Source organism: Bos mutus, chromosome 10 (assembly GCF_027580195.1).
Source record: "Bos mutus isolate GX-2022 chromosome 10, NWIPB_WYAK_1.1, whole genome shotgun sequence".
Lineage (NCBI taxonomy): Eukaryota > Metazoa > Chordata > Mammalia > Artiodactyla > Bovidae > Bos > Bos mutus.
The window spans coordinates 83,566,678-83,588,776 of record NC_091626.1 but is presented as its reverse complement, the minus strand read 5'-3'; the positions used below and the strand labels follow the sequence as shown (position 1 = coordinate 83,588,776).

At 47.4% G+C, this 22,099-nt stretch overlaps 1 protein-coding gene across 16 annotated transcripts in view; it reads right to left on the bottom strand.

Annotated features, from left to right (window-relative positions):
* TTC7B (tetratricopeptide repeat domain 7B) overlaps positions 1–22,099 on the bottom strand; it is a 273,939-nt gene that overhangs the window by 164,353 nt on the left and 87,487 nt on the right. For 14 of the 16 annotated variants that reach the window (XM_070378355.1, XM_070378354.1, XM_070378347.1 and 11 more), the window contains exon 5: positions 7,544–7,665. The exons of 1 other annotated variant lie outside the window; for it this stretch is intronic. In XM_070378355.1, the coding sequence (XP_070234456.1) occupies positions 7,544–7,665 (122 nt within the window). Of the gene's footprint in view, positions 1–7,543; positions 7,666–22,099 lie in introns of those variants that run through there. One more of the 16 variants, XM_070378363.1, reaches the window with a different exon arrangement.

Sequence of the window (22,099 nt, the reverse complement as noted above, 5' to 3'; positions counted from 1 at the left end):
TCATCAGCTCAGGACCACGCACCGTCCTGGCCCACAGCAGAGCTGCGTTAGCTGACTGACTTCACCTCCTGCATGCCAGGTCCTGTGCTGGGAGGTTTATAGAAAAGCCTATACGTTTTGATACAAGCCTCCGCTCCAACCAGAGTGGCTTCCTCACACCCTGCAGAATACACACAATGCTGTGTGTACCTGAGCTAAGTCGCTTCAGTTCTGTATGACATTTTGCAACCCCGTGGACTGCAGCCCACCAGGCTCTTCTGTCCACGGGATTCTCCAGACAAGAATACTGGACTGCGTTGCAGTTCCCTTCTCCAGGGGATCTTCCCGACTCAGGGGATCAAACCTGAGTATCCTGCGTCTCCTGCTTGACAGGCGGGCCCTTTGCCCCTGAGCCCCTGGTTTCCCACAGAGAACGCTGAGCACAGTCCTGACCCCACGTTCCCACCAGCGAGTTGGAAAGCACCCCAGGCTCTCCCCAGCCTGCACCTGCATCGCCTCAAGCCCACTTCTCCAAAGCTGTACCCCGCTTCCCAAATCCGCAGCCGCCTCAACATGCAGCTTCCCGTCTGCTTCTGTGGCAAGCTGGACTTCCCCTGGCACAACATGCACTGACTCTTCTGAAACTGCCTGTTTTATTCAGTTCTCAGAAACAGGGTTCCAGGAGGCGGGACTTTGTCATTCTTTTTCACCGTTAAAGCCCCAGGGCTAAGTGCGGGCCGGTTCCTGGTAGGGCTACGCTCAATCCTCAATAAACGAATGAATAAATACTGAATGAATGAATGAATGGGCCTGCAAGCTTCAGCTCAGTTAAAGTGATTAGGTGCTCTTCCACGGTTTGCTCCTTTTTAAAAAAAGTATTAAATTTATTTAGATGTGTCGGGTCTTGGCTGCACATGGGGCCTTTTCTTGCGGGGCATGGACCCTCGGTGGTGGCACACGGGCTTCGCTGCTCTGCTGCACGTGGGCTGCTAGTTCCCCAACCAGGGATGGAACCTGCATCCCCTGCCTTGCAAGGAGGCTTCTTAACTGCCAGCCCAAGGAAGGCCCCTACCGTTTTCTCTTAGCCCTCACCTTTAAAGTGACGTGTGACGTCGTTCCTGTTTCCTTCTCCTACCATCTCCCAGAGTACAGGCTCATTTCCTTTTACTCTCTAAATCTCTTAAGAAATGTCATGTACAAAAAGTTGATGTATATTCAATAAATGCTTACTGGAAAAGAGTCTGAATTTTCTCTTTGACTCTTAATGTAAAAATGGGTGCACAGTTGAAAAAGCCACCACTTCTGTCACTGCCAGAAGGAAGACGTTCTGAAGGCAAGAAGGCAAAGGACAGGGCCGAGTTGCTCTGCTCTGGAGCCTGGAGAGACCAGCGCATCCAGCACACGCCACCTCCCCAGGCTGCAGGAGCCTGTCTGAAGCTCCTGCTTCTCTGAGGCCATAAACCCAGGAAGCTCAGCCTCACGGCCCTTCTTCCTGCCTGCTGATTCCAAGCTACACTGAGCAGGGCTGAACGGTTGCAAAGGTCGACAAGATGACTGGGGAAGTTCAGAAACTTCTACAAGTCAACATGTGGTGGTGACTAGTGGTCTAGTTCAGACCAGCACATAGTGGTGCTGCACAGACTCATAACCAACACATACAGTCCCTGGACTGCAAGGAGATCGAACCCGTCAACCCTAGAGGAGATCAGTCCTGAATATTCACTGGAAGGACTGATGCCGAAGCTGGAGCTCCAATACTCTGGCCACCTGATGGGAAGAGCTGACTCACTGGAAAAGAACCTCATGCTGGGAAAGACTGAAGGCAAAAGGAGAAGGGGACGACAGAGAATGAGATGATTAGATACCATCACTGACTCAGTGGACATGAATCTGAGCAAACTCTGGGAGACAGTGGAGGAGAGAGGAGTCTGGGGTGCTGCAGTCCATGGGGTTGCAAAGCGTCAGACACGACCTAGCAACTGAACGACAACAACGAGAGCATGCTGGTGACTGACTATAGTCGCACAATCCTCCCTTTATTGCCTGGCCTGGCTGCAGACTCCCTAGGGAAGCCCGGAGTCTGACCATACCGCCTGCCCTCCTACGCTCTCCAAGTCAGGGCCTCCCACACAGAACTCCTGATGCGACCCAGGAAAGAGTACAACCCAGCGGGCGCATCTCCCAGCTCCGACGCTCATGTGTCTTCTCGCGTTAATTTACCCCCACCCTCACCCTCCCTGTGCTGCCCTGGTGGCTCAGACGGTAAAGCATCTGTCTGCCTACAATGCGGGAGACCCGGGTTCAATCCCTGGGTGGGGAAGGGCCCCTGGAGGAGGGCATGGCAATCCACTCTAGTATTCTTGCCTGGAAAATTCCATGGACAGAGGAGCCTGGTGGGCTACAGTCGATGGAGTTGCAAAGAGTCGGACACGACTGAGCAACTTTCACTTGCCCTTTCCCTGAATTAAAACCAATTCAGAACCAGGGAAAACATACATGACATACACTCCATTTGGCTCACCCAGTACACCTGCCACGGCAGACAAGAAGAACACTGCTAGAAATCTCTGCCACTCTGTTTATAAGGCATAACTTGTTGTTGCTGCTCAGTCCTAAGTCGTGTCTGATTCTTTTGTGACCCCATGGACTGTAGCCCACCAGGCTCCTCTGTCCATGGGATTCTCCAGGCAAGGACACTGGAGTGGGTTGCTGTGCCCTCCTTCAAGGGATCTTCCCGACCCAGGGATCAAACCTGCGTCTCCTGCATTGGCAGACGAGTTCCTTACCCCTGAGCCACCTGGGAAGCCCAAGACATGGTTGAATATTCCTAAATCAACGTGGAGCAAATAAACAGCATCCTAACTCAAGCTGCTCTGGCAATTCTGGCGTCGAGGACTCAAGCTGTGGGGGTGGGGTGACGCTTGTCTCCTAGAAAGCTGGGGGAGTCCCAGGCCGCTCCTCTGCATGAGCTGTGCTGCCCGAATGCTCGCCCCTCCTCCCTTCTCGGAGACACAGCCGCGGCCCTCGGTTATTATGGGTTATCCAGGCTAATCGCAATGCCTCTTGGGCAGAGACCACGCGCACCAGCGGTCACAAATAAACTCCCTTCCTTGAGAGTGCTGCTGCATGAGGCTCTGCAGTCAAGCAAACGATGCCTGCCTCAGGAATTGCAGTCTGACCTGCCTGTGGTCCCGCTTCCAGCTGGAAAGCCAGCCGGGCATCATCGTCAGCGGAAATTACAATTCACCGCTGCCCGCCCGCCTGACGCTGCACCAAGTACTCCACGAGCGTTGCACCTCACCGCAGCTCTCGGGTGTTTTGGCCGATAGGGAAGGGCTTCCCAGGGGCACTAGCAAAGAGCTCGCCTGCCAATGCAGGAGACATAAGAGCCGCGGGTTCGGGAAGATCCCCTGGAGGAGGGCATGACAACCCACTCCAGTGTTCTTGCCTGGAGAATCCCGTGGACAGAGGAGCCTGGCGGGCTACAGACCATGGGGTCACACACAGTTGGTCAAGACTGAAAAGACTTAGCACACACGCACACACACACACACACACACACACAGATGAAGAAATGGACGCCCCGCTGGGAGGAGGGCTGGCTCCTCATCAGGTCCTCTGGCTCCAGCATCCACTCGGCCCCCCATCCGAGGGCCTGCCGTGGGCAAGGCAATCTGAGGATTTCAGAGCAGCAGCCCTGGCCGTCTGAGGCCAACGCACTCTGACTTCACCTCTGCAAAGCGTCAGTTCAGTTCAGTTCAGTTCAGTCGTGTCCAACTCTTTGCGACCCCATGAACTGCAGTACACCAGGCCTCCCTGTCCATCACCAACTCCCGGAGCTTGCTCAAACTCATGTCCATTTAGTCGGTGATGCCATCCAACCATCTCATCCTCTGTTGTCCCCTTCTCTTCCTGCCTTCAGCAGCAAAGCCTCAGCAGGATGTTTTTTCAGCCTTAACAGGCCTGCTGCTGCCACCCAGAGGGATGAGAAAAACGGAGGTGAGATCCACAGGGGTGTGTGCCAGGTCAGACCACGCCCAGGATACATGGGCCGCATGAGAGCAGGTGCTGTCTCCCTCCAAGGGGGCCAGAGAGAAAGGGGAGTGAGGAGGGGAGGGGTGAGGAAGGAACGGGAAGGGAAGGAGGGGAGAGAGGAGGGGGCAGGAGAAGCAGCTGTAGAGGATCTGGCAGACGAGGAGAAGTGTGATGATGTCCTTCAGTTGCTCAGTCGACTCCGACTCTTTGCAACCCCTCTTTGCAGCTCACCAGGCTGCCCTGACCTTCTCCAGGAGTCTGCTCAAACTCATGTCCATTGAGTTCATGATGCTATCCAACCATCTCATCCTCCATCATACCCTTCTCCTCCTGCCTTCAATCTTTCCCAATATCAGGGTCTCTTCTAATGAGTCAGTTCTTCGCATGAGGTGGCCAAAGTATTGGAATTTCAGCTTCTGCGTCAGTCCTTCCAATGAACATTCAGGACTGATCTCCTTTAGAACGGACTGGTTGGATCTCCTTGCAGTCCAAGGGATCTTCAAGAGTCTTCTCCAACACCACAGTTCAAAAACATCAATTCTTTGACACTCAGCTTTCTTTATAGTCCAACTCTTACATCCATACATGACTACTGGAAAAAAACATAGCCTTGTCTAGACGGACCTTTGTTGGCAAAGTGATGTCTCTGCTTTTTAATATGCCATCTAGGTTTGTCATAGCTTTCCTTCTAATGAGCAAATGTCTTTTAATTTCCTGGCTGCAGTCACTGTCCACAGTGATTTTGGAGCCAAGAAAATAAAATCTGTCACTGTTTCCACTTCTTCCCCTTCTATTTCCCATGAAGTGATGGGACCAGAATCTTAGTTGTTGAATGCTGAGTTTTTAGCCAGCTTTTTCACTCTCCTTTGACCCTCATCAAGACGCTCTTCAGTTCCTCTTCACTTTCTGCCCTTAGGGTGGCATCATCTGCGTATATGAGGTTATTGATATTTCTCGCAGTAGTCTTAATTTCAGTTTGTGATTCATCCAGCCCAGCATTTCGCCTGATGTATGTAAGTGTGATGAGAAAGCACCACAGTACAGGCTGGGAACACCCCAGCCATGCCTCATCCTGGGGTCAAGTGCTTCTTCACAAGCCAGGCTGGACGGTGGATGAGGCCACAGTTTGAGGGTCAGACCGAAGCTCAGCGCACAGCATCTCCCCTGCAGCGGGGCAGAGCCAGGAGGACTGAGGTCAGAGTGCAGAAGCCAAGCATGCAAAACCCAGGCAACGCTGCAGGGCACGGGTGGACGTGGGCGAGGTGACGCCGTGAGGGTCGGTGACCAGGTGAGAGCACGTGGTGAAGAGGGGCCAGGGTCTTTCTGAGAGAGCCCCGAGGTCACCGGCTTGGCAATGAAGAAGCTGAATATATTTAAGCATATTTCTAAAGTAAAAGATACGCTTTATCAATTGTGTGTCTCTTATTGCTAAACTCATCTATGATGCATCTTCCTATCCTTGAAAATGAGTCAATCTCTGTCCATTATATTCTCCCAGATACATATTTTTCAAATGTAGAAACACAAAAAGGAGTGAGACAGCGAGGCAGCAAGACACACCGCAGCAAGACACACCACAGCAAGACACACCGCAGGACGGGAAGCCCCCAGAGCCTGGTCCGTCTGTCCCCACGTGCCCTGCAGACTCCAGCGGGGCGGCCACTGTCAGATGCCCCCCAGTATGGCCCCCAGGCTCTGGGTGACCCACCATGTACACAGCTGATGGCACTGGGCACGTCCAGGACCTCCTGCTGCTCTCTCTCTTTCCCCTCTGCCTCCACCCGCCCCAGTCAGCTCTCGTCACTGCTACCAGCCCCCGCCTTGAGGAGCTGGTGAGGCCTCCCCAGCCGCCGGTTCAGGGCATCACTGCTCTTTAAAGCCCAGTGAGACAAGCAAAGAGGGAAGGGGGCTTCAAGATGGAGCAGCCCCCCAACTTTAACTATGGGACTTTGACTATGCCAATGGGAATCGCCTTGAACTGGCGTGAAATGAAATGAGACTTGAACCAGGGAGCAGTTCCAGCACATGACCCGTCACCTTCGGCACACTTCTCATCATTATTTTTCTGTTGGGTGCTGGGGGCATCCAGAGGTTCCGGACAAGAGGTCTGAGCCCAATGGCCCTTCTTCTTCCTGCTCGATGCGCAGCCTTCAAATGGGAAAATAAGCTGGCCAGCCCACCCTCATCAGTCTCATACAAAGCATTTCCAACAGACACTGCTGGTTGGGGTTTCTGAAAGCCCCCCCCCCAATTCATTCCAGCCTCTGGGCTTGTCCATCAATCACACACACTCTCAGTTACAGGGAGGGAAAGCCAGGTTGGAGTATCCTCTGTGATGACCACGATTTATTGTGAAAAGGAAGAAAAAAGATCACTAGGAAAATATTTCCGTGTTCCGTCCCTTCTCCCTCTATTTATAACAGCAAGGAAACTAGAACTCAAAACTCAGCCTGGGGGCCAAGCACCATCACTCAGACGATCTCAATCAGAGACAGATGAGATCAAACTCGAAAGCATCTCTAAGCCAAAGCCGCCAAGACATTCCAAACCTTGAGGCGTTTACCGCAGCCTTTTGTGGGACCTGCCAATCCGAACCTTTGGAGCAAAGCGGGCCTTCTCCACAAACAGTTTAACAGGATTTGGAAAATAAGCATTTACTCCCCAGGGAAAGGGAAACGGAAGCATGTGGCTCTGGGCCTCCGAGCAGAGATGAAATCTGGCTTCCGTGAGCTACGCCCCAAAATGAAGAGGGAGCAGCTGAACATTGCCGTTATCCCTTCTGTAGCTGGGAGCTCTGTGGGACCGTTCCTAGAGGGAGGGGGCCCCCTGCGCGCGGCCTCAGAGGAGCTACGGGGGAGTCAGACACCTACTGTCGGTCTCCACGGACACCTATCCTGAAGCACAAGGTCAAACAAGGACAGCTGAGGAGGTCTGAACAGCATCATCGCGTGTCTCATAAGGGCAACACGGGAAGGACAGCGAACGTCAAATGCACCACTCTTAAACCTCTAAAAACCCCTTTCAGAGGCAGCTCAGGGAGGAGCTGAACTGGCATATGGCCTTCCAGGCACACACACATTCATAAAAACCATCTGAGACCTGGCAATCCAGTCCTCTCAAGGGACCGGCCATTCAAAGGGAGGCGAGCCTGTGGGCCAGGGCTGCCCACTCACTAACGCGTCCCGCAGCAAAGCAGGGAGGCCCAGCAGGACCGTCCCACGGGGGCAGCAGGGTGGCACCGTCCCACGGGGGCAGCAGGGCACGGGGCTGGGCCCCACCTTCCCTGGCCCCAGGGCTCTGGATGGAGACTCGGTTCACACGCCCTTCTCCCTCCTTCGAATCTCCTTCGAAGGTTGGACAAGCCAGGTGGAGAAGAGACAAAAGAGCCCACGTTCACTCTTCCTTCTAGAAATTCCAGTTGTGGTGTGTATTCAAACTGCTTTAGGATAACAACTAAACTGAACACACATGATGGGGCTTTCTGCTTTCCTTCGTTAGGAACTTGATTTAAAAAGAGAAGACGGCTTACCCATTTTTGAAATAGAGGACATGGGCTCTCTGCAGTCCCGTTTCTAGGAAAAAACCTAGTTCTTGATCGTGGGGAGCAGGGCCAGGCTTAGGACTTCTGTTCTGAATATTAGAAAGTATTACCTGGAAGGGGAGAAAATCAGAAAACTAATCAGATCCACATGCAAGCCTACTTCCTTCAAACCCTATCTGCAAACGCACAGCTGGACTTGAAAAATGGACTTCCGTTCACAAGCGTCAGTGCCCGGCGCTGGGTGGGGAGGAGAAAAGCGCAGAGGGCTTCTGCGCGACAGGGGGCGACTGCTGCCTCAGGCGCGCGCGTTCCTCCTGCCAGGAGGCCTGCGTGCTGATGGGCGTTGATGGGCACACGGTGCCAGCCGAACCCCCAAGGCTCCGGCTCTGCAAGGCTGAGATGCTGACAGAGAGGCTTGGCGGCAAAGAAGCAGGTCCAGCAACAGGCGGAAACGGCCGTCCCCACCAAGGGCTGAAGTCACGGACGCAGCCTGCAGCTTCAGCCCTGCAGACTCTGGTGAGCTTCAGAAAGAGCAGAGGGACCTGTGACTGGCCCTGGCCCGAGAACTAGCCAGACAGCAACTCCGCCAGGCCCCAGGGCTGCAGCGGCAGTCACCTGCTCTCAAGGACAGAGAGCTTAAGAAAAACGACCTCGGCTCCCTCTCTCCCCAAACCAGACTGCCTGTCAACAGATAAGGAGGTTTTAAAGGCTGGCGTGTTTAGCCCTGCCAGAAAGACTGCCAACTAATGAAGGGAAAGACCTGCGAGTGGAGTGGGACATAGTGAAGTGTAAACACGTATCTACTGTTACAGAGGTTACTCTCTTTAAACTCGCGAGTCAAATAAAGCGTTTATCAACCAGAAGCTACTTGTGGCCCATTTAGAAACCACACAGATGCTCTCCAAACACGCTGCCAACATCGACCGCAAGCCAGCAGCTCTCCAAAAACCCAGCTGTTAGCCAAACCCCCGATGTTCTCGAGGTCTTGAAATGACCCTTCCAGGGGCATTAAAGCAACTGCTGGGTCTCTACCTTGTGAGCTCTGGGGCTGCCGGGGGGAGAAGTAGAAGACACATACAGTGAACCGTATGTTGTAGAATGACATCCAAGTGGGCAACCCTTGCATTTGAACTACATCCCAGCATCTTATCAGAAGTGCCTGGCTCCTTCCTGACTTAGCGCTTGGCTCTGCAAGTGCTAAGAGGTAGGTGTTCCTCCCACCTCCGGGCACCGTCATTTTCGGCCCAGCCACCCTCTAAGCGGCGGAGATGCAGAGTGCCCCTCTGGGCCCCGTCCTCTCCTCTCAGGTTCCCGGATGACCTCATCTGCTCCTCAGAAGCCACCTCCATGCTGCCATCTGCCCACTTGGTCGTCTCTAGTCCAGACTTTTCCCAGACTCATGTCTAACCACTTCCTTGATATTTCCACGTGGAAGTCCAACGTTGAAACTTTTAAAAAAATTATCATTTGTTTTTGAGAATAGTTTTCAATTTTTAAAAGCTCCATGATTATTTTAAAGCAAAAACAATGCAGTACCATACAAAAAAAAGAAAAAGCATGATCAATTCTATCACACAGCAACAACCAGTGAGCGCTGATGGAGCAATAACCCATATCAACTCTATCACACAGCAACAACCAGTGAGCGCTGATGGAGCAATAACCCATATCAATTCTATCACACAGCAACAACCAGTGAGCGCTGATGGGACAATAACCCATATCAATTCTATCACACAGCAACAACCAGTGAGCGCTCATGGGACAATAACCCATATCTCTGCCCACGTAAGTACCAAGAGGAGAGAAAGATAAAAATCATTTTACAAACACTGAGACTGTGGTATGCGCTGGTTTTAAATTTAAACCATTACATTTCATTTTAATTAAATTTAACAGGCGAAACAAAAGTGTAACCCAAGTAAGCACTCAATTTCAGAAAAATGTGTTTTTTAACACAAAGTTCACAGTCTCTCTAAAATTAAAAATACACCTGATGTTTATCATATGTACACGTGTGTAATACGCACCTGCATGCATGTGTTATGTGTGTATACAGACAGAACGACAGAGACAGAGAGACAAAGAAGAGCCAGAGAAGAGAGACAGAGATTCGGTCCTTTCTTTGTTTAAATGTTCACTGCTTTGGTTGTGCTGGGTCTTAGCTGCGGCACCCAGGATCCTCGATCTTCACTGCGGCATGTAGAATGTTTGGCTGTGGCCTGTGGGATCTAGTTCCCCTAGGGTTCGAGCCCAGGCCCCTGCATCGAGAGCACGGACAGTTAGCCGCTGGGCCACCAGGGAAGGCCCATTTTGTTGTTGCTGCTGTCCAGTCAGTAAATCGTGTCAAACTCTTTGTGACCCCACGGACGGCAGCTGCCAGGCTCCTCTCTCCTCCACTGTCTCCAGGAGTCTGCTCAAATTCATGTCCACTGAGTCAGTGACACTATCCAATCCTCTCACCTTCCTCCGCCGCCCCCTTCTTTGGCCATCAATCTTTCCCAGCTTCGGGGTCTTTTCCCATGAGTCAGCTCTTTGCCTCAGGTGCATGGCTCATTCTTTTATCCACTATTTCAGCTCCATACAGGATCTGCTGACCCACGCCAGCAGTAAGGAAACTGGCGTATCCACGTACCTTCTCCAGTGTCTTCTCCTCAGCCTCTTGTTTTGTTATAGCACTATGTTATATTGTCAAAATTCCCAACAACTATGTCCAACCCCATAATTGTTTTTCATCAGTTCTATATTAAAATGCGTCCTAGGGGTCAGATACAGGTAGGGATTAAGAGGTACAAACCAGTGTGTATAAAGTAAATAAGCTTCAAGGAAATATAGTACAGCACAGGGAATATAGCCAACCTTTTATAATATTTATAATCCTATAATTCTCGATACTACAAATGGGATTACAGTAACTATAATGGGACATAACCTTTAAGAATTGTGAATCACTACACTGTACACCTACATTTATATAGTATTGTACCTCAACTATACCTCAATCAGTCATCAACAAAATGCATTCATTGTTTCTTTAATCCTCTATTTTAAATCAATTCCTGCTGGGTGGAATACTGCCATAAAGGGTGCTCCGAGTCCTAAATTCTTCCGTGTTCAAGAATGTCTCCCTCTCGTCTCTGTCTCTCTAAACCTGACTACAACAAACTTGGATTTCGCACTTTCTCTCCCTCAGAACTTGGTAGACGATACTCCCATCACCAACTCTGAACGTCGCTGTGGACAGCCTGGAAGCCAGCCTTGCTGTCTCCCTGTAGACAGTCTGCAAAGAGAACCCTCTTCCCCCTGAAGCCTAGAGACTCTGCCAGAAGCTGTCGTGCCAGCCACCATTCTAAGCCCGTTGTTCTTGGAACACAGCATGAACGCTCTGTCTACGACTTCAGATCTGCAGGTCGAGTGAGGCCCTGGAGTCGGGCTGCCACTCTGAGCTCAAAGCCCTGCTCCACCACTGTGGCCAAGTCACGGACTCTCTAGCTTCGGTTTTCTCGTTGGAAAAATGGAGATGGCGACACAATTTTTCACTCAGTGTAGTTCTATGGACTAAACAGAGTCATAAATGGATAGAACACTTGGCACAGAATAGAGCAAGTGCTTGATGAAGTCTTACTTCTTTGAGCTCAAGAATTTCTCTTTGATTACAAAATTGTATTCTTTTACTGTTTTATTGTTTTTTTCCATGTTATTTTTCAGGAATACTAATTGTATGCACTGTCTCAGCTACTGTAGCTTTGCAGAAAGTTTAGAGACTGGGAAATACGAGTCCCTCAACTTTGTTCTTTTTCAAGAGTGTTTTGGTCTTTTGGCCCCTTCCATTTCCATATTAATTTATGAATCAGCTTATCAATTCCTGCAAAAAAAAAAAGCAACTGAGATTTTGATGGGATTCAGTTAAATTTGTAGATAAATTTGGACAGTACTGTTATTGTAACAAATTGTCTTTTGTTCCATGAACATAGGCTGCTTTTCCATTTATTTAGGTTTTTTTTTTCATTTCTTTCAACAGTAATTTCTAGTTTTCAGAGTATAATGTTTGAACTTCTTTTTATTATTTTAATCTTTTTTGATGCTATTATAACTGGAATTGTAATTTTAATTTCATTTTCAGATTGCTCATTGTTAGTGGATACAGATAAAAGTGGTTTTTGTATACTGACTGTATCCTCTAAACTTGTTGAAATCATTTGTTAGTTATAGTTCTGTGTGTGTAAACTCTTCAGGATTTTCTATAAACAAGAACATGTTATCTGCAAATAAAGATAGTTTGACTTCTCCCTTTTCAATCTGGATGCCTTTTATTTCTTTTTCCTGTCTCACTGCACTGGCTAGAACCTCTAGTCAACAGAAGTAGTAAGAGCAGATTTCCTTTTCTTCTTCCTGATCTTGGGAGGAAAGCATCCACCCTTTCACCATTATATATGGTTAGATGCTTCATGGGTGCCTTCTATCAGACTGAAGATAATAACTTCTACGCCTAGTTTGTTGACTTTTTAATCATACAATGTGCTGTATTTTGCCAAATGCTTTCCCTGCATCTACTGTACTGAGATTATCATTATCATGCAGTTTTTTCCTTTATTATATAGATACATTGTATTACATAATTGATTCCCATATGTTAAATCAACCCTGCATTTCTGAAATGAATCTTTCTTGTGGTATATTACTTTTTCTAGAAGCTGCTAGATTCAGTTTGCTAGTATTTTGCTGAGGACATTTGCATCTATTCATGAGACTTGTTGTTTACTCACTCAGTCTTGTCTGACTCTTTGTGACCCCATGCATTGCAGCCCACCGGGCTCCTCTGTCCGTGGGATTTCCCAGGTAAGAATACTGAGGGGTTGCTACTTCCTCCTCCAGGGGATCCTCCCCACCCAGGGATCGAGCCTGCATGTCCTACCTTGCAGGGGGGTTCTTTACCGCTGAGCCCTAACCTGAGAAGCAATCAGCGCTCCCACAACCTAGTCAGGGAGTGTTTTACTGCTACCCTAGTTTTTGAAAGCTTTTATAAAATTGAATCCCTTAAATTGAATCTCTCTTCATTGAGTTCACCATGGAAGACAACTTGACCTGTCGTTTTCTTTATGGGAAGGTTTTTAATGATAAATTCAATTTCTTCCATTCATAATGCAGCCTCCCTGCGCCCCCTCAAAGCCCCTAGTCAGCTAGGCGAGGCGAAGGCTGGCTCTTGTCCACTACTGCTCTTGGAACTCCCCGCGGCTCTGCAGCCTGGACCCGGGTTACCTAAGGGGAGCGGGCTGTCTGTTCCTTCTTGAGTGAGTTGTGGTACTTTGCGTCTCTCGGAGAACTTGCCTATTTTCTATAAATGATCGAGTTTATTGGTGTTGAAGTTGGTCATAATTTTCCCTTACATCCTTTTAATATCTATAGACCTACAGTGCCTCTTTTGTTATCTGGGTATTGATAATTTGTATACTCTCTCTTTTCTGGTTCATATTATTAATGGTTTACATAAATTTTATTGATCTTTACTAACCCATTTGTGGTTTTACTAGTTTACCGTTTATCTACTTTCTAGTTCCCTAATTTCTGTTTTAATCTTTACTATTCCCTTCCTTCTGCTTATTTTGGTTTTAATTATCTTATTTTTCTAGTTTCTTAAGCCAGAAATGTAGATCATTGATTTGAAATTTTCCTTCTTTCTACTATAAGAATTTAATGTTATAAATTCTTCTATACATTTTGTTTTATATATATCGTGAAGTTCTATTATTAGGTATACATACTTTTAGGATTATAATGTGTTATCGATGAACTGACTCCTTTTATTATACAAGTCCTTTTATCTGCTGTAATAGTTCTTGTTCCTAATTCTACCTTATGATATAATACAGCCAGTCTAGTTTTGCTTTGATTATTGTTTGCATAGCACGTAATTTTACTTTTTGTCTACCTATGTATTAACATTTCAATAGTTTCTTGCAGATAGCATATAGTTAGGTCTTACTTTTTGTCCAGTCTGAAAATCTGCCTTTTAATTGGAGTGCTTAGACAATTTACATTTAATATAATCATTGATGTGACTGGAATCATCTTGCTACTGCTGCTGCTGCTGCTAAGTCACTTCAGTCGTGTCCGTCTCTGTGCGACCCCATAGACGGCAGCCCACCAGGCCCCGCCGTCCCTGGGATTCTCCAGGCAAGAGCACCGGAGTGGATGTCTGACCCTAAGTGAAGTCGCTCAGTCGTGTCCGACTCTTAGCGACCCCATGGACTGCAGCCCACGAGGCCCTGCCGTCCCTGGGATTCTCCAGGCAAGAACACTGGAGTGGGCTGCCGTTTCCTCCTCCAATAATCATCTTGCTCTTGATTGTCTCCTATGTTCTTCTTTTCTCTTTTCTCTCTCTCTCTCTTTTTTTTCTTTCTTTTTTTTGGATTGATGATTCCATTTCATTTTCACTATCAGCTGGTTAATCACGTCTTTTTTTCCTTATTTTTTAGTGGCTGCCCTAGGTTTTACAATATAGCTTTTCACAGCCTTTATCTAAATTATATTACACCAACTCATATATAGGATAAATGCTTTGGGCTTCCCTTGTGGCTCAGCTGGTAAAGAATCCACCTGCAATGCAGGAGACCTGGGTTCAATTCCTGGGTTGAGAAGATCTCCTGGAGAAGGGAAAGGCTACCCACTCCAGTGTTCTGGCCTGGATATTCTGTTTCCTCCCCTATGCCTTTTGCTATTATGGCCACAAATTTTACTTCTATGTTATAAATCCCACAAAACATCATTAATATTTTTAGTTTAGGCAGTCAATTATCTTTTAAAGGAATTCAGACGGTAAAGCATCTGCCTGCAATGCAGGAGACCCGGGTCCAATTCCTGGGTTGGGAAGATCCCTTGGACAAGGAAATGGCAATCCACTCCAGCACTCTTGCCTGGAAAACCCCATGAACGGAGGAGCCTGATAGGCTACAGTCCACAGGGTCGCGAAGAGTCGGACACGACTGAGCGACTGCACTTCCACCCTCAGTGTAACCGTTCGGTGCTCTTCGTTTCGCTGCTCGGATCTGTACACTTCCTTGCTTGAAGAATCTCTCCCACATTTCTTGTCACACAGGTGTGCTCGCTATGCACCCTGTCAATTTTTGTTGGTTCTAAAAAAGTATCTTGTCTTTCCAGTGTCTTCTAATTTGCATATTATCTTCTGGGAATATCTTATATCGCTTATCTTTATTCTTCTGAATTTAAAGTTTCTCTTTCTCTGGCTGCCTTCAAGGCTTTCGTCTTTGATTTACAACAGTTTGACTATGATGTGACTACATACGTGTTTGTATTTATGCTGCTTGGGGTTCTCTGAGACTCTGGGATCTGAGATTCTTTGCTACGCTTCAGTAATTCTGAAACTTCTTAACCGTTTTCTCTCCCAGTGTTTTCTCTGTCCCAGTTTCTCTCCCTTCTCCTCTTGGGGCAGCAAACACATATATTTTCCCACAGCGCCTGGATGCTCCGCTCTGTTTTTTCCCCACCCTTCTTTTTTTCTTTTTGTGTTTCATTTGAATAATCTCTATTAACCTATCTTCAAATGAAAGTTTTTTCCTTGGCTGTGTCCAATCTTCTAATAAGCTATCAAAGAAGTTCTTTGTCTCTTATGTCATGTTTTGTTATTTCTAGCATTTCAGTTATTTTTTTTTATAGTTTCCTTCTCCTTCCTGAAATTCCCATCTGTTCCTGCGTGTTACATATCTTTTCCACAATACTCTAGCATATAACTCAAGGATATTTTTAAGTTCCTGTCTGATAGTACCTGGGTCCTTTCTGGTTTGGGTTCTATTTATTACCCTTCACAGTGGTTTGTTTTATTCCTGGTGGTGTGTATGTGTATAACGATCTTATAATTTTCATTTAATGTTAATTGTGTACAGAGAAATAAAGTGAGGGAAATAATATTCATACTTGAAAATGGGTACTCCTTTTCTTTTATCAGGCCCTAAGTGTGGGGGCGTCGAGTCAACCTAGTCAGCAGGTGGGCTGGAGTTGGGTTTCGTCGTTTCTATAGTTACTTCCACTGCACCACAGGCCCCAGATTCCTGCGGCTCAGGGACGCTACCTTGTGCTTCCCTTGGGGCTGGGATGCCAGGGGGCTTCCTCGGGGCTTCTCTCGCACCCTCAGTGCTGATGAGCAGGCTCTGTCTGCTCGTGCTCAGAGCGGGCTTCTCCCCGCACTCACGCCCCTCCCCGGTGGTGCTGTGCTGGTGCGCACGGCAGGTGCTGTGCTTGTTGTGTGACTGCGGTGGGAGGGGCAAGCTTGGCTCTCCTGGCCCAGTTAGGAAGGGTCTGTCCACCAGAACCTCAGGAACGGGGCTCTCCTGGCCCAGTTAGGAAGGGTCCATCCACCAGAACCTCAGGAACGGGGCTCTCCTGGCCCAGTTAGGAAGGGTCCGTCCACCAGAACCTCAGGAACGGGCCTCTCCTGGTCCAGTTAGGAAGGGTCCGTCCACCAGAACCTCAGGAATGGGGCTCTCCGCAAGGGCCCCCTTCTAGCATCTCTCCTAGCCCCTAGAATGCCCTCCTGGGAGAGAAGCCACCTAACTTCCACCACCAGACACTGTCTGAGCATGATTACTTTCCTGGAGCCCAGGTTCAGCACAAACTGAGGCCTCTGTCATCACTCCCATCGCACAGAGTTGGCCCTGCTCTCCCCACGGGTTCCACACCTATAGACACCGGGGGATGACTGCAGTGCTCCATCTTATATAAGAGGCTTGGCCGTCAGCAGATGCTGAATCCACAGGGGGCCCTGGAGGCAAGGCCCACACACTGAGGCGCTGACTGCACGGTCGTCCGGTCAACCATCCAAATCAGACACCGCGGACTGAGCCCTGACACCCTGGCGCTTGCTCACACCTGATCTATTACTATTTCCCTCCTAATCATTTCTCAAATGTGTGCATACATCCATTTCTACAATTACAACCATCATCACTCCCTATTAGATTTCTAATAGCCTCCTAAACAGAGTCTCCACATCCTCTCTAGCTCCTTAACGTCCTCTCCACCCTCCACAAGCAGCTGGATAATTTTTATAACAACCTGAATCATGTGACTCTCGGGCGCTTTCTCATCTCATCTCCGCTCGATGGTCACTTCTCAGAAGGGCCTGCCCAGACCGCTGCCATAAAGTAGATCTGTCTCTATTACTCACTCTCACAACGTCCTGTTCTATTCCTCCGTTGCATTTGTCAATGCATTTTTTACTTGATTATGGGCTTCTCCCTCCTCGGAGCTGCAGCTTCTGTAAAGTCAGGGGCCACGTCTACCCCATTTACTAACACATTCAGCGCGCACCTCAGTGTCTGATGCAGGGTAAGCATTCACTGCTGCCGCTGCTGCTAAGGCGCTTCAGTCGTGTCCGACTCTGTGCGACCCCATAAACGGCAGCCCACCAGGCTCCCCCGTCCCTGGGATTCTCCACGCAAGAACACTGGAGTGGGTTGCCATTTCCTTCTCCAATGCATGAAAGTGAAAAGTGAAAGTGAAGGTGCTCAGTCGTGTCCGACTCTTAGCGACCCCATGGACCGTGGCTCCTCCGTCCATGGGATTTTTCCAGGCAAGTATTGGAGTGGGGTGCCATGGCCTTCTAAGCATTCACTACACATAGTAAATATAGTAAATGAATAAAATACATAGTAAATGAATGAGTAAACGTGCAGGGACAATAAGAAATGCAGGGGAAAACGTAATGAGAAAATAACCTATTATGCATTAGGCACTCTGCAGGCACACAGGCTCTCTCATTAATTCCCCCACAAAAACCCACTGAAACGCACATTATTACTTCTTTTTTACTGAAGAGGAAACTGAGACTTTGCTACACTGAGCAAGTTGCCCAAATCACATCGCTATCAAGTGTTAGGGCTGGTGTTGAAACTCAGGTCCACCCGACTCTGCAGTCCAGCTCCTCCCCCTTTGTTCTTTTAATCTCTGTTTGCTTGCAGAACAAAGTCCAAAAGACCAGAGGTCAGAACTGCCGGATGAGGCAGGACAAGAAAAACGCCAGCGGGAGACAGAGGGAATCGCTCAGCTCTGAGTTTGCCCTGAAGTCTAAGCATCTCGGGCTTAATCCCTTCCTCACAAAGAGCCTCTAACACGTGGGTCTGGGCAGGAGCAGTGTCTGGCAGTATCGAAGCCACCACTTGTTCTGTGGATAAACACTTGCCTGCGAGAGGACTGTCATCAAGTACCTTAACAAGTACAGCCTGCTTTGGCAGAAGCACACAGCCAATGCCTGAGGAAGCAAACGGCCAGGGGCCAACGATTTTAGGTCAAAAGGCCCAGGTTCGTCTGGTTCTGACAGTCCTCACCACGTGTTGACTTAGGACAAATCCTTTGATCTCTCAGATGTTCATTGTTTTCATCTGAATAAAGGGGATAATAATACATACTTAGGTTGCTGTGAACTGCAAACAGAAAACTTAGTGAGCACATAAACATTATAATCCTTATTGGAGATCTAATAAAGTATCGCCTTTCAGCAGGAACAAAATAAGGATACTCTCCACCACCTGTACATTGCCACAGTTTTAGGAAAGCCTGGAGACAGCACATGAAAGAGAGAGAAGGTGGAAAATCCAGAATGGAAGAAAGACTGAGAACAAAAATCTTTCCTCGGCCATATGTTCATATTCTTAGAAAAATGAAAAGAATCAACCCTGTTTTTATAGAAGAGTCCAATATTGTGGCTAATAGTCCTGTATGGCTATGTCTGCCAGCCTTCAAGGTTCGGCTCAGGGGTCATCTCTTCCAGGAGCCATCTCTGAACTTCCACACTGGTCTGAGACCCTGCTCTGGGCTTGCAGAATTCTCTGAGTTTCCCCACAAAGCAGCCCACACACTGTTTATGGACCAGTGTCCTCAGAAAGCACTAAGTTTCCTAAGGACACACTCTCTGGTTAATTCATTCTCCAGCCCCTTGGGTCAAGAACAGTGTGCAGAACAAAGGAGACACTTATTAAATACTTTTGTAATTGAACTGAAAAAAAAAATCAAAGTCTTGTTATATGTGAAAATACAAAGAAAAAAATGATCCTATACACAAAGCAATACAAATAGCAAAGACCTGGGAGTATAATAAATCTACTGAAATCTGTAAAAAAAAAAAGGTCTTGCAAAATGGAAGGAGGTACCATGGGCACAGATGAGTGAAGACTAAAAGTAATTCTCCAAACCAATGTATAAAGTTAATAAAAATTCAACCAAGTCCCAACAGAATTTTTCTAGAAGCAAATTATTCTAAAATACATTTAGAAGTATCAACAGAAAAGGACAAAGGATATCCTAAAAAATAAGTAGAAGACGCTTACTCCTTGGAAGGAAAGTTATAACCAACCTAGATAGCATATTAAAAAGCAGAGACATTACTTTGTCAACAAAGGTCCATCTAGTCAAGGCTATGGTTTTTCCAGTGGTCACATGTATGGATGTGAGAGTTAGACCATAAAGAAGGCTGACCACCGAAGAACTGATACTTTTGAACTGTGGTGTTGGAGAAGACTCTTGAGAGTCCCTTGGACTGCAAGGAGATCCAACCAGTCCATTCTGAAGGAGATCAGTCCTGGATGTTCTTTGGAAGGAATGGTGCTAAAGCTGAAACTCTAATACTTTGGCCACCTCATGCAAAGAGTTGACTCACTGGAAAAGACTCTGATGCTGGGAGGGATTGGGGGCAGGAGGAGAAGGGGACAACAGAGGATGAGATGGCTGGATGGCATCACTGACTCGATGGATGTGAATCTGAGTGAACTCCGGGAGCTGGTGATGGACAGGGAGGCCTGGCGTGCTGCGATTCACGGGGTCACAAAGAGTCGGACATGACTGAGCGACTGAACTGAGCTGAACTGAACTGAATCCTTTCAGATGTTAAAACATAACATAAAGAAGTACTTATTAAATAGTGTCATGCTGGTTCAGTATAAAATTAGTAGAACAAAACAAGAAAGCCAGAAATGACTACTGTGTCTAAAATTTTACTAATGACTTAAAATGCATAACAGAAAATATGAAAATGGAAAGATAACATCTTCTTAAAGTGGTGCTGAAATTTGAGGAAAACATTAATTTGGAGTCATATCTAATGTTACACACAAAAATAAATCTCTCCAAGAAGATTTTGGAAATTGAAAGTTCTTTTTAAAAAATATGGAAAATGGCTGAAAACTTTTTAAAGCCTAGAGAAGGTTTATCCCAATATTTCAGCTTTAAAACTATGAAATAAATGTAATAAAAAGATAATCAGATTCAACTATTATATACAGATTTAAAATATATGAACAATTTAAAAATGGAAAATTACTGATTGGGAAACTATTCAGAGCAAACATGATAAAGGGTTAACATACTTATGATGTAAAAGCTTCATTCAAATTATAAGAATAATACTAAATACAAAAATCAGACAGAAAGTATAAAGAGACAACAAAGAAATATAACAAGGTTAAACATAAAGTTATCACATGACCTAGCAATTCTGCTCCCAGGAATATAGTCAAGAAATATGAAAACATTTGTCCACACAAAATGTTATATGCAAATAGTTGTAACAGCATTATTGTAACAGCCTGAAGTAGAAACCATCCAAACGATGAATGATGAATGGATAAACGCAGGGTAGTGTATCCTTACAGAGGCACAGTGTTTGGCTCAAAAGAAATGAAGTAGCGATATGTGCCGCCACACGGATGACTCTTGAAACACTGTGCTAAGCCAGAAAAGCCAGTCATAGAGGACCGGAGGCTACAAGATTTGATTTACAGGAAATGCCCAGGATATGAAGTCTATAGCGACTGGGGAAACTGACAGCTAATGGGTACAGGGTTTCTTTGGGGGTGATGAGAATGTTCTGGAATTAAATGTTGGTGATGATTACACAACTCGGCAACTACTGAAAACTGCTGAATGGAATGCTTTAAATGGACCAATTCTATGGTGTGTGAATGATATCTCATTAATGCTGTGATTTAAATTAAAAAAGAAAAGAGGGCTATAAGCAAATAGATGGAAAGAATTTCAACCTGACAAATAGGAAATGCAGACCAAAACTGCAAGGTACAGGTTTTACCCAGAGCATTGGCAAAGTAACTTTGAAACAAATGTAACCCTGTCAAGACCGCAGAGCAGCCACTACCCTTCTGCAGGCCAAAGGTAGGAGAGGTCAGTATGACCTGCAGAAAACAACTGTACACCATTTGTAGTAACGAGAATGTCAGTGTCCCATTTCCGGGAACCGGCCCTTAGGAGACAATGCAAAGCAAAGGAAAGGCTGCCTGAAGGAAGGTGACATCACAGGTTATAACTATAAAAACAGTTTGTAAAACAGGTTATCCCCAGCTCTAAGTGAATTACATCACAAGGCCATCCACTTAGTAACGTATTATATAGTCATGAAAACAAAGTTTTGGTTTGTTTTTGGTTTTGGAAAAGGTTTTCTTGATGCAGACGATTTCTAAAGTCTTTACTGAATTTGTTGCAATGTCGCACCTGTGTTATGTTTTGGGTTTTGGCCACCAGGCAGGGGGGACCTTCGCCCCCCGACCCCAGATCAAACGTGTGCCCCCTTCCTTGGAAGGCGAAGTCTTCACCACTGGATGGCTAGGGAGCACCCCTCTTTGAAGCTTGGTCATAATGCTGACTGAAAAAAGACAGACACAAAACCCTTTAACGCTATAAAATTATGAGGCAAAGACTGACAAGAGCGTATAAAAAGTTAAAATCAGCGCCCGCTCTTTTCTGGTTTCTAGGCTGAAGTGTATCACAGCCGCCTTTTCCAGCCACTGAGGTGACAGGCTCAGAGTCAGAGCAGCATCCTGGCCGGTTACTTGGCATTTCCTTCAGGAAGTGATTTGTTTAGCTGTGCTCCATGAAGCCTGCTCAGGCTACAGTGAACAGGCGGGAGAGGGCGAGGCTGCCTCGTCTTCGCTGCCTCGAGTTGTAAAGCCCGAGGCACAGCCAGGCGGGCTCGCGCCACCCGCTGCCTTCCATCAGCGCCACTGAGGACTTCTCCCAGGACCTCCGCTTCAGTTCCAGACACCGTGGCCTTCGTCTAGGCCAGCTGTGAGTCCGCCACCCCCGCCTGTCACTGCGCCCTCCTGCCGCGAGGCCTGAACCAGCCGGGGCGGACCACGTGGCCAGGGCACAACCCCGAGGAGCAGAGGGGTTCTGGCGGCCCGCGACGTCCACGCACCAGCTGTTTCTTCTCCAAACTCCAGGGCTGGAACAGCCCATGAAGGGATCTGTGGGTGTCCCGTAATTCAGCCTGAACTTCGTTTCTAAAACAGGGTGTAAAGGAATGAACTGTCAGCAGAAGGTAAAGTTCCACCCGGGCACAGCTCCTGCTCAAGAAAGCCACCCCCGGCCGGCCGATGCATGCCGAGGACAGACGGGTGATTTCACCGGCCAAAAGCAGGGCTCGTGTTATTAACAGTAGGCGAGGGTGAAGTCATCTTTATTCCTATCATGGCACCCCGAAAAGCAGGTAAGTTTATTTACTGTTGGCCTAATGCCACCATCTGA